General features: G+C 37.4%; 1 protein-coding gene across 1 annotated transcript; it reads left to right on the top strand.

The window, feature by feature from the left end:
- Window positions 1-929: 929 nt before the first annotated feature.
- On the top strand, window positions 930-11,982 carry LOC118563903 (coiled-coil domain-containing protein 152-like). Its single transcript, XM_036140004.1, has 8 exons — window positions 930-1,137; window positions 4,019-4,124; window positions 4,478-4,546; window positions 5,918-5,982; window positions 6,135-6,270; window positions 9,274-9,401; window positions 10,912-11,013; window positions 11,485-11,982. The coding sequence occupies exons 1-8, from the start codon at window positions 1,075-1,077 to the stop codon at window positions 11,608-11,610; spliced, it is 795 nt and encodes a 264-aa protein (XP_035995897.1). The 5' UTR covers window positions 930-1,074; the 3' UTR covers window positions 11,611-11,982.
- Window positions 11,983-12,658: the final 676 nt, after the last annotated feature.

The raw sequence follows: 12,658 nt of genomic DNA, 5'->3' as shown, positions 1-12,658 counted from the left end.
AGACTTCACATTGTTACATAAATCTTTCAAATGCAACATTATAGTTTCCAATCATGATGTCAGTTTCCAAATATGTTGACTTTTTCATATTTCTGATCACTGCTAGAATTTTAGCACTTTAGACTATTAGTGTTCAGTGTGACCGTCTGCTGCCATAAAAATCAACTGGCTAAATATTACATTAGCATGAAAGTCCATAACTTGGAATATATTAGCCAACAATTATTGCTTTCCTAACAGTCCTTTGTGAGACTGATATTACACACAGTGATGTTATATTTGAAATATATTGCGATTTTAAGTCTTGAAAAGTCATGTATATATATATATATATATATATATATATATATATATATATATATATATATATATATATATATATATATATATAGTAGTATGTATATACAGTCACATTCAGTAATATAGAAGATGCGATCCAGTGAGGCTTGTCAAATTAAAAGTACCTGAGAAGCAGGTATCAAACACATTTTTATTAAGCCAACATTTCTATATTAAAATGTTTATTGTTGGTCTGACGTAATAATCTGATCTTGTCAATTTTTCACAAGCTCTAGGTGGAAAAATTATTATAATTAAGTATATAATATATAAATATATTATAAATAAAACCTCAGTCTGTGTGTAAATAATTTGTATAATGTATCTTACTTTTGCTGAATGGTGTTACTGAAATAATTAGACTTTTCAATAATATTGAATTAACACAACTTGAAACTGCTAAAACTCAATAATTTTAACCCCCCTCCCGCCCCCAAAATTAAAAAAAGTTGTTTTGGTATGCTGTTCATTAAAAAAAAAAAGTATCTCCATGTAGCCTATGCAAAATAAATTATTTTACTAAAAAAAATAAATTATTATTACTATTATGAGGGGGAGTGGTCATTGTAAAGTTGGTCTGGAGAACCCCGGCCCGTGGTGAGACGCTCGCGCTCTTAGCAAAAGGCTGTTCGTTATTGTGATTAGCCGTTAGCTTAGCGTCTGTGTTGGGCACAAACTTCATAAAACTACGGAAACCAAACTTTTGTTTGCTTATTTATTTTGTCATCTAACGGGATGGCAAAATTAAACTGCATTAAACTGGATGGATTCATGGCGGAATTTGCTCAACTGGAACAGGTAGGTGAGAGTTAGCTTAGCTAGATAAATTTGGACGAAGACTTGTCACCTGAGTGATAACGTCACACAGAAAGAAATTATTTTTTTCGTTCACACTTACCATCTTTTATATTTTTAACATTTGCAAGTGCATTTATATAAAAACTTCTGTTTTACTGAGCTACTTTTTGTTTTGATATTTTATGTCTTACTGTCTGTTTATTGTTTTAGTTAGCTTGCCCATATAAAACCAGATACATATTGTTATCCGACATTATGCTAAATGCACAACGCTGGTCCGTGTAAACGGCCAAGTCTTCAGTTTCTATTGTATTCAATCAGGGCTACCTGAAATCAGCTCTAGTTTAAAGTCTAGGGGTCCGTTCTTCGTATGTTGCTTTAAAACATCCAAGATCAAATGAGACATCCAAGACGGCTAATTGGGTTCTTCCAACACACCTGTTGTTTACGATTAGTATGGCTGGATTTAGTTATCTGAGACAACTGCGCATTCATGCGTTTGTTTAAAAGGGGAAATGTATCGATAGTAGAAACAATGATCAGCAGCGCTGCTATTGGCTGTTCAGCATGGCCAAAGAACGCCCACAGTTTCTCTCCCAGCAGAACCAGAGCTTTTAAAAGAAGGTTATGCCGAATTTGAGTCAATTAAAACGACAGGGAACATCTCAAAGTCTGCTAAAACCAGGAGAGAGGGCTGGCAAACAGCAACAGACAAATTAAATTGTAAATACTGTCCATGATAGATGTTTCTATCACTTTCTACAGTATATATTTTTTGTATTTTAATAATTTCATAAGTACTAAGTTCTTTTATGTCAGAGCCTCCATGGGAGCCACTAGAACATGGGGAAAAAAGTGAAGTACAAGAATATTCTACAAAATGATTGCCTTTAATTATTATACTGTATTTTAAAAAGCAACTTCTTCCTCTTTTTTAAAAGCCACTGTTAAATTATGTGTTTGTCTGTTTTTAACAGCCACCAATAAGAAGCCTGGGAAAAAAGTCGGGTTCTTTTTACTTTTACATGTTTAACCCTTTTTCTTTTTTTCTTTTTTTTCACAAAATGACTCAAGGTGCCATCTGTTCCCTATATTAACAGCATCTTCAACAAAAGAAAAAGTATTTTGACCTGAAAAAAAAAATACAAATTAAGAGGAGAAATTGAACTCCACAACGTGAAAAAGAGAAAAACTGCACTAGAGATCGAGTTGCTTCAAAAGGACCTTCAGAATAAATTCTAATACACCATTTTACACACAGTAGTATTACTGACTTTACATAACTATCTCTTACTGCAGGCAAAAAATGACTTGCTGACTTTTCTTTATAAATAATTGTTTAAATAAAACGACAGGAACAAAGCATTATTTGTTTCGTATTTTATTGAACATAAAAAAAATGGTGTTCCACAATTCTGTCCCTTCCTCTGCCACTAGGTGGTCCAAGTGCGCTGGCTAGACACAGACTTCCCTATCTTCTTCGCTACGATCTAATCCTGTTTACATGAAATAAACCTGCTCGGGAGCAGGCTCAACTTTGCGCACATGTTGCTATGACAGCAAGTCCGGGATGAGTTTCGAAGAACCAAACGATCCAAGATCATGCCAAATCGTCAACAATGAAATCCAGCTAACTGAGTTAGCGACGTACGAAGAACGGACCCCTGGATACTAAAACCTGATGAACTTGAACTAATAAGGCTAAGAATCTATAACACGGGTTGTTTTATTATTCATGAAGTCCTTTTATCTATTTTTGTGGAAAAATGAAATAAATCCACACTTTTGTTTTGGGTGGGGTCCAGCTTCATGGTCTCTTAGCTCATGTCTTGAATTAGATTTTATTATTTCCCAGGTCTGGATAGCTCAGGAAAAATAAAAATAGACCTTGGAAATAATTTTATTTTTTCGGACTTTATACCCTGTCCCATGGTCTAAATATTCCATCCATCCTTCCTTCAATACGTGCATCCATTCAACCCTATTTATACTATGAAATTAAAGCAAACGTTTGTGTTGTACCTAACATTAACTTAAACATTCTATTGTATGATTTGAACTTGTCTATAATAGATTTACTGTAATTCAAAATAAAAAGTTTCCATCTGCAAAAAGCCACCAGCGCTGGTCGTCCAAATTTTTCTTAAAGTTCAGTTGGAGCGCCACACAAACGGCCCCCGGGCCTCGCTTTGGGCACCCCTGCTCTACCTGTTTATCATCCACCCAGCCTTGTCTTTATTTCCTGTTTTTTTTTTCTTTCAACCTTATAAGAATATGTGGAAAAAAGTTGTTGTGATCTCCCGTCTTTGTAGTTTATGACCTGTTTTAAAGGAGCACTGAGGAAGTCTGGATATTTGAGTCTGGAAAAGTACCTGGAACGTAGTCGCATGAATATAAATGATGAACTACAGGAACAAATTCAAAACATATATTTTAAGTGCAGCCCTGCCCATTTTATGCTGTTGCTTAGCAACCTACTTTTAAATAAAGACACAAACACTGAATTCAAACTCAACCCTTTATTCAACCAACTTTTTACCAAAACTCCAAGTTCTTAAAAAGAAAAAAGAACACGTGCTCTCTGAACTCTTTGAAGGGGGCGGAGCTTGTTTCCTGGGTCTGCGTTGTGATTGGTTGGGAGGATGTAATGACTATAATATTAACTAACATCACTAGAATTCACAAGGAAGGAAAACTTTTATTCTATTGAACTTTTTATTGACCCTTTTTTCTATCATCGACATACATTGTTATTAAATTATTGTCCAGCCCTAAGCAGAGCTAACTAGACTGCAGTGACCTGGACTCTACTATTCTATGTGCTGATTTATGGGGTTAATTATTATTGAATTAAGCATTTTCTCTTTATTGTCTCTGACAGAAAATTACAGAGCTTAATTGTGACAAAAATACGCTGGAGATCAGGTTGGAGGAGTCCAACAGACTGGTGAAATTCAATCTAAATAAGGAGGAGAGTCTAATAGATGGTGAGTATGTGTTATTTTAAAGTTCAGCCTTTCTTTTCAGCTGAACGTGTGTTTTATGTCTCCCTCTAGTGACTCTTTTTTGCCAAATGACAGAACAGTTCACTACCAAGTGTGGAGAGGCTTTGATTTTGTGATATTTTAGGTTTTTATTTTCCTTCTTTTACTGCGTCGGGGTTCATTTGCAGTCAGTAACAACTATTTGCATTTAAATTAAAAGGGAGCTAATTAGAAATGAAATGCTTTTTGAGAAGCACAGCAGTTTTATTTTGAGACCTGAAGCTAAAATGTTTGTGAGGAGCATCAACAGTTTTTCAGCCCTTGCACGATTGGTGATTTTGATGAGCACGTTGCAGAGAAGGAGAGCCTCCTCGTCACCGTGGACCAGCTGCAGCAGACCCTGCAGGAGCAGTGCGACCTCAGAGGTAACAGGAACCCAGTCAGTGAACCTCAAATTCAAGAAAAATCTAACAGAAGCTTGAGGCAAAGATGGAAACAGGCGGATAAAGTCACAGCGTTACGTCTAGTTGTGATCGCCTCATTAATTTGGGGCTTTTAATGATTTCTTTAAATCTTTAATTGTCTTGGATGAACTTATTGTATTGCAGACACTACAAAACTAACATAGAAACGACCTTTACAGTCTAAAGAGCCATTTTTCCTAAAGTCCACTTGAATTAAACTGGTTCAGAGCCGCAAATGCTGCCTGGCCTTTTGAAAAAAGACAAGTTATAATTTGTGATAAAGATCTACTGTGGGAAACATGTTGTCATCGTTAAAGAAACACCCTTTTATGTCCATTCAGAGGTTTTTTAATGGATGGCATGTTGATATTTGTGGATAATGATGTAAAAAAATTTCAGTTTCCAACATAATGAAAAAAATATTGATTTAAAATTAAATATTACTGACACTTTTAGCATCATTATGTTGTGAAAATTAAAAGCAATTACCGGTAGTCCAAGATAACAAAGCTAAAAACTGCATTTATTATCATTATTACATTCAGAAAATCCAGGCTTTTTAAATGTGACAGCAGCGCCCCCTGCTGTTTGGTCTGTACCTGCAGTCAGTGGTCTGACCAGATAAAACATTATTTATCTGGTGTGATGTCGGCTTTGCTAAAGATTTGGGTTGAAACTAATTTTCAATGATTGCTTTTTGATTATGTTTAGTGTTGTATCAGGTTCTCCCTTATAAATAATGTAATTTATGGTTCCTTCGCAATTGGGGAAAAAAAAGTCTTGAATGTATTTAAAATTTTTGATAAGTGTGAAAAACTGGCAAAAGTAAAAGTTCTTGTCTTTCTGGATACTGAATTATATTATGTAAATCCATCCAACCATGTGTCAGAAAATGCAATCTTTTCTATTTATTCTATAGAAATGGTCTAAAATTAACCAAGTACTCTTTAAATTTCGAATCCGGAAAAGCTTCTGATATGCAAAGATGTTTTGAAACTAATTTAATTTAAATGTGAAAGCCTTTGTGCTGCAAGTGCATCCTTTACATAAAGCCTACAGCCAACTTTCCATAATCGGCACCAGAAAGTAGATTGTTAGAGGCGTCTAAATAAGTCAGAAATAACTGCAGAGATGATGTTTGAGTGAAATGGTTTTAAATCTGAGGGCAGAAACTCTTTATTTTTATTTTTTAAAAAGCTGAAATATCGACAGCTCATAAAGCCAAGATCTGAAACTAACTAAATAAGCTCATTTGAATTATTTCAAATACGGCCGTGTTATGATGAGACGAAGTTTCAGGACTGGAACCTTCTACTTTTGTTCCTGTTTCAGTGGAGAACGAGCGACTGAGGAGAGAGATCGTGAATCTTAAAGAAGAGAACCAAAGGACAGCAGAGGTAAGGGTGGAAGCGATAACCAGCAGAAGATCCGGCCTCAAAACGGATAAATTCAGACAAGCAGCCGGGGTTCTCCGACAGATCAGGGTTTAAATAATGGCCTCAGTGTCTCCTGTCAGGAATTGTTTTTGTTTTCTTTGTCCTGTAACCAGGCAGGAAAGGCTGATGTGGAGCAGCTGCTCCGTAAGATGAGAGCAGACGAAGACGGACACCAGGGGGCGCTGGAGGCCATGAAGCGTCAGTGCAGCAGGGAGGTGGAGGAGGCCCACAGGGTGGCGCTGGAGCAGAGTAAGGCTTCACTAAACCCCACTCCCACAGGCAGCAGGACTAAAGCTGCTGCCGTTTACAGACATTTCTGCGTCTTAAACACAAACATATCACAAGTAAGCTGCTAGATAACTTGGTTTTATTCTTTTTTTTTACTCTCAGTTCAATCCTGATGAGCTGGGGGCTGATTTAAAGCGACATGAACTGACCTCACAATGAATATTATGTTTAATTCTCTGCCTATCATTCACACCCCTTGAACCTTTCTTGCATTATTAGACTTAGACAGCTTTATTTGTCATTTAGAATGCACAGAGTGCGTATAGAACTAAATTTCGTTGCATACAGCTTGTAAAATTGCAGAAGAATTGAATTTTACAGTATGAGGTGCAGCACTGATTTAAAAGTAAACAATTTAAATGTAGACAATGCAGGAGAAGTCACAGTGTACAGGTGAGTATTTTTAAAACCATTTCTATGTGCAGAAATTGATTGTGCAAAGAGCATTAGTGCAAGAATACAGCTTGTAAATTACCGTAGATTTAAAATACAGCATAAGGTGCAGCACTGATTTAAAAGTAAAACAATTTAAATGTAGACAATGCAGGAGAAAGTCACAGTGTACATGTGAATATACATGTGGTAGCAGAGTTTTATTATGCTACATCCACACACCTTATTTCATTTATCATGATGGATCAACACAACGTAGTCATTTTTTGTAGAAAGGAAAATGATTTTATGATGTTTAGGGCATAAATCTGAAAAGTGGGATGTATATTTTTATCCTGGCGCCCTTTAAGTAAAGCGCACTGATTGTAGTTTCGTCTCGGTATGAATCCAGCTGTTCTGTTTCTGGCCTCAGAGGTTTGATGGAGAACAACCAGCATCTTGGAGACCATCATGAAGTTAACCGTTTTGGCCTGAGTGCTTAGTGTGGCAGAAAAATAACGCAAGATGTCGCCAGTAACACAATCTCCCCAGAGAAACGTTGGTTGGAGCAGCTTATTGTTGGATCCTCTTCTCCAGCAGAGACAGAGAAGCTGATCAGAGCTGACGTGAAGATGGATGGAGATGAATTCAGGACAGTCCTGGAGGTCTACCTGTTCCAGCAGGAGAACCAGCCTGAACCTGCAGCCTGATAATATTCATGTGTTACAACAGTCCAGTCCAAGCCCGGTGTAGGTACACTGCAAAAACGGAACTTATTATAGGTAAAATGTTCTTAAAATGAGTGTGTTTGTCCTTGATTTGAGCAGGTAAATAAGATGATTTGCCAATGGAATAAGATTTTTGCACTTAAAATAGGAACAAGTCATCTCCATCATCTTATTTCAAGTGCAGGATGTCTAATTATCTTATTTTAGGGGTCAAAATGGTCATTCCATTGGCAAATGATATTATTTACCTGCTCAAATCAAGAACAAATATACTAACTTTAAGAACATCTTACTTAGTTTTAGATCCGTTTTTGCAGTGTACCAGATTGACTCGGGTGGTCAGATCGGCTCGGGCGCGTCCCGATGACGTCATCATATGGCAAATCCACTCAAACAAACTACATTATGCCCGCGGTCTCCATTTGTCACAAATCAATTTTATTTTGTTAATTTACGGTTATTTTCCAGTAACTTAATCGAGACATGAAAACTTTTAACATCTTTCTGGAATGCTTCTGTGGTAGTCTGACAATTTAATCGGTAATTTTGCCGGATCAAAGTTACATCTTAAGACAAAATTTCCTTCCTCCAATTTTTTTTTTTTTTTTTTTAAAGTTGTGAAGGGAAAATAAACCATAAACTCTTTTTTAATAAAAGTCTGCAGCCATTTTAATTTAATCACTGCATTCATCACTTTAAAATCAATAACGTTTATTCCTCCTTTTTCTACTGATATTACTATGTCATTCTTTCTGATCACATGTTTTTTATTATTCCAGATGAAATTGTGATGAATTTAATTATTTTTTTATTGTAGTATTTGGTATATTTAAGATATATGCTGGATAAATTAATCTGGCTATCCCTTCCGTTTTTGTTAACAATATTTTTCCAAAAATTGAGCCAACTGTCAAATATTTGTTGATTTTTTTCGTAAAATGGCTTGAATGTTTGTTCTATAATTTCCAGTGCGGTCCTTGCTAATCATTATACCTAAATATTTTACCTCATTTTTATTAATTAAAGTGGGTTGATTATCATACATTTTCTATGTTCATCTTTAAGCCTGAAGCTTTTGAGAAAAAAGAAACCGCTAAATTAACTTAATAAAATTGATTCGTTACAAATGCAGACCGCGGGCTCTATGTAGTTTGTTTGAGTGGCGTTGCCATAATGTGACGTCATCGGGAGGCGCAGGGACCATGGAGAATTTCTTCGTAAAATTGTCCGTTTACAAACCGCAATCCCGCGCTCGAATAAAAACCTACACCCCGCTATAATTACTTCAGTAAGCTGTGCAGACCAATCACAATGTTTTGCGCAATTGTGCAAACGTTAAACCAATCATGTATAGTGACATCATCAGAAGGCGCAGGACCCTGAGTCGATCTGGTACCTACACCGGACCTAATTCTGTCCATTTTGACTGAGCTTGAGTTGTTTAGCATCAGACCCAGTTGACCAAGTAAGACGCTGTAGGTGAAGCTACTTCTGAAGGTGGTTCCACAACGTGTTGCATTAAATAGCACACCGCACTTTTCAGATTTTCATCCTATTATTAAAGCCTTTTCTACTTTATAGTTACGTTCTTTTTCATGTAGACGCGTCGTGTAAAATCCCACCACATCGCGTTAAAGTTCATCTGAGACAGTTCCAGTAAAATTGTTACTTTTTCTCAGAAAAGACAGAAGATGTGTCTTGATTTTCACAAACCAAAGACTTTACCGCGGCACTTTTAGCAGCGCAACTCTCTCATCTTCATCAGAGTGTCTGAGCAGAGTTGGACAAAGTCGGATCTGATGATGTTTTTGCCGAGGCAACAGTTTCAGAAGTGTTCCTTAAAGGTTGATCGCTGCGATTCCAGTGAAAGCTAAAGATGTTGAGATGAAGAGGCTGCTGGAGGAGAAGGACCTGGACCTGGACCAGATGAAGATGAGGCTGAAGGAGCAGGAGAGGGAGAGGCAGAGTGAGCTCCTCAAGCTACAGATGGAGGTCAGCGAAAAGCTAAGACGTTTGTTATGGTGGTACAAAAGCCTACTGTGTTATTATTTAGCAACTAGTATTTAGTTCCCCAACTATAACGCATTTCTATCTAGTATCTTTGTTATTGTTTTACTCATTAGATCCATATTTGTTTAGTTTTTACTCACACCTCCAGCTTCTGTGCAATCATGCTCCTTTGCTCCATTCTCAGAATCTCTGGTGCTCGTTAAATTTAAAGAATTTCTTTTTTGGATTATTCTAAGAAAAAGAAGATGTGATTGCTACTGTAAAAATTACAGGTTGTCAGCACAACGCCTGGAGGCCCAAGAGTACAACGTCCCCCGCCCCCTTTTATGTGTCCGTAAGGAGAAACCGTTTAGTTTGACATCTTCTGCTGATTGGGGTTGTTTACAGCCAGGGTGGAGCTCAGTTTTATGGTTTGGTGCTCCATGAAGATGAGCTACAGCTGCTGCCCTCTGTGAGGCCTTAACACAGCTCCCCCTGCTGACACCCGCTGGTACTACACGCTCCGGCACATGGACGGGCCGGGACGGACCAGCTTAACTAATTTATGATGAACGGGTTATTCTGGAGGTCATCGTGTTGTTTGGATGTTACAAGCAATGAAGACGAATCGTCATAACCACTCCCTAAACTATTTTTCAATGATTGCTTTTTGATTATGTTTAGTGTTGTATCAGGTTCTGATGTTAGAGTTTCAGATCCCTTTATAAATAAATGTAATTTATGGTTCCTTCACAATTGGGGGGAAAAAAAGTCTTGAATTTATTTAAAATGTTTTGTTAAGTGTGAAAAACTGGCAAAAGTAAAAGTTCTTGTCTTGTATTGTTTACATTGTTACACTGTTTTACATTTCAATTGTTTACATAAATCGCTTCTATCTATCTATCTATCTATCTATCTATCTATCTATCTATCTATCTATCTATCTATCTATCTATCTATCTATCTATCTATCTATCTATCTATCTATCTATCTATCTATCTATCTATCTATCTATCTATCTATCTATCTATCTATCTATCTATCTATCTATCTATCTATCTATCTATCTATCTATCTATCTATCTATCTATCTGGATACTGAATTATATTCTTTAAATCCATCCAACCATTGTGGCAGAAAATGCAACCTTTTCTATTTAGTCTACAGAAATGGTCTAAAATTAACTGACTACTCTTGAAATTTCGAGTCCGGAAAAGCCTCTGACATGCAAAAATGTTTAGAAACTAATTTAATTTAAATGTGAAAGCCTTTTTGCCGCAAGTGCATCCTTTACATAAAGCTTACAGCCAACTTTCTATAATCGGCGACAGAAAGTAGATTGTTAGAGGCGTCTAAAATAAGTCAGAAATAAAAATGGTTTTAAATCTGAGGGCAGAAACTCTGATCAGAGGTGAAGATGGAGAAGAACAGGAAGATGCTGATTTCCTTCCACACCAAGAAGGCTCTCAGGTTGACCTGTTTTCACTTTGTTTCTGTGTGCTTTTTAACAGTTTGGTGCGAAGTTGGCTCGGGTTCAGAATTCAGCTCAGAGGAGCCAGCAGCAGCAGCAGCTCCATGGATCCAACCTTCTTCCTCAGAGTGTCTTGAAGAGGGTGAGCCGTGCACACACAACCTCTGACGCCGCTCAGGCCCCAGGTTACACTGCAAAAACTGATCTAAAAATAAGTAAAATATTCTTAAAATGTGTGTTTTTGTCCTAGATTTGAGCAGGTAAATAATATTATCTGCCAATGGAATGAGTATTTTGACCCCTAAAATAAGATAATTAGACATCCTGCACTTGAAATAAGACGATGGAGATGAGTTGTTCCTATTTTAAGTGCAAAAGTCTTATTCCATTGGCAGATCATCTTATTTACCTGCTCAAATCAAGCACAGATACACTAATTTTAAGAAAATATTACTTATTTTAAGTTTTTGCAGTGTACAGATGGTCATAAACATGAAGCACCTCGTCAGGTTAAAGAGCTGAAACAGGCAGCAGATGTTGGCGGGGGGGGAGTTTTAGTGGTAAGATTAACCCAGTTTTTCGCTGTTTAATTTAAACGTGTGTGTTCCTTCAGAAGCTGCAGTTTTTCCAGGAGGAGAAGAATAAAGAGATTGCGACTCTGCGTCAGAGAATCAAGGAGCTGGAGGAGAGCCAGCACGCCGTCAGCAGCTACAGCCACGTGAAGCGGAGGAGGTTCTAGCGGGACCGGAGGCCACGTCTGCCGGACATGTGCACAAAACGCTCTGAAGTTTCCTGTTAACTGTGTTCGATAGAAGAAGTTTGAGTTCATCTTCTGGGTGCTGCAGGTGCGTGACCCTCGTTTAGATCCTCCGTCAGCGCTCTGCTCGCAGGTGAGCGCTGCGCTCTCTGGGAGCACGTTTAAACACACGCTGCACGGCCGCAGGAGGCCGTAATCCTATTAGAGTGCTGCGGAGAAGGAGCAGGGAGGAAGCTGAATGGATCCCAGAGCCAGGACTCTAATCCTGTTCATGCAGTCAGTCCTTCATCTCCCTCCATTCAGACCAATAAACCTTAAAATCTACAAGCTTGGCTGGTTTCTTTTGATCTTTGATGACTTTTCTGGAAATCAACAACAATATATCGGCATTAGCATCGGAAATCGGACAATATTAGTCATTCTTATCAGTATCGGTCCGATAAATCATAACTGGGCCGATATTAACGACCGATGTTTATTTCCAGGTAGTTGCTCTTTATGCCCGTGTTTAAAGAGGGGGAGGTGAGGGGGTTGGTCATGCGGCCATGTTAAAAGTGACAGTGATGCATTGTGGGGTTTTTAAATGAAGCAGAGATATAAAATAAAAGCATCGTGCAAGTCTGGACTATAACCCACATTTAATAATTCAGTTAGAATAGTTTGCAGTCGGTACAAACTTACAAAATTTAACCATCTCAGAGACGTAAGTCTATCTATCTATCTATCTATCTATCTATCTATCTATCTATCTATCTAGATACAAATAGATATCTACATATATATTCAATTTAATTTTATTTATATAGCGCCAATTCATGAAACATGTCATCTTGAGGCACTTTACAAAGTCAAATCAATCAGATTATACAGATTGGTCAAAAATGTCCTATATAAGGAAACCAGTTGATTGCATCAAAGTCCCGACAAGCAGCATTCACTCCTGGTGAACCGTAGAGCCACAGGAAGAGTCATCTGCATTGTCCATGGTTTTGCAGCAATCCCTCATACTGAGCAAGCATGAAGCGACAGT

This window comes from Fundulus heteroclitus, chromosome 8, assembly GCF_011125445.2.
Source record: "Fundulus heteroclitus isolate FHET01 chromosome 8, MU-UCD_Fhet_4.1, whole genome shotgun sequence".
NCBI lineage: Eukaryota > Metazoa > Chordata > Actinopteri > Cyprinodontiformes > Fundulidae > Fundulus > Fundulus heteroclitus.
The sequence above is the reverse complement of the archived record's forward strand: the minus strand, read 5'-3'. Positions and strand labels throughout refer to the sequence as shown.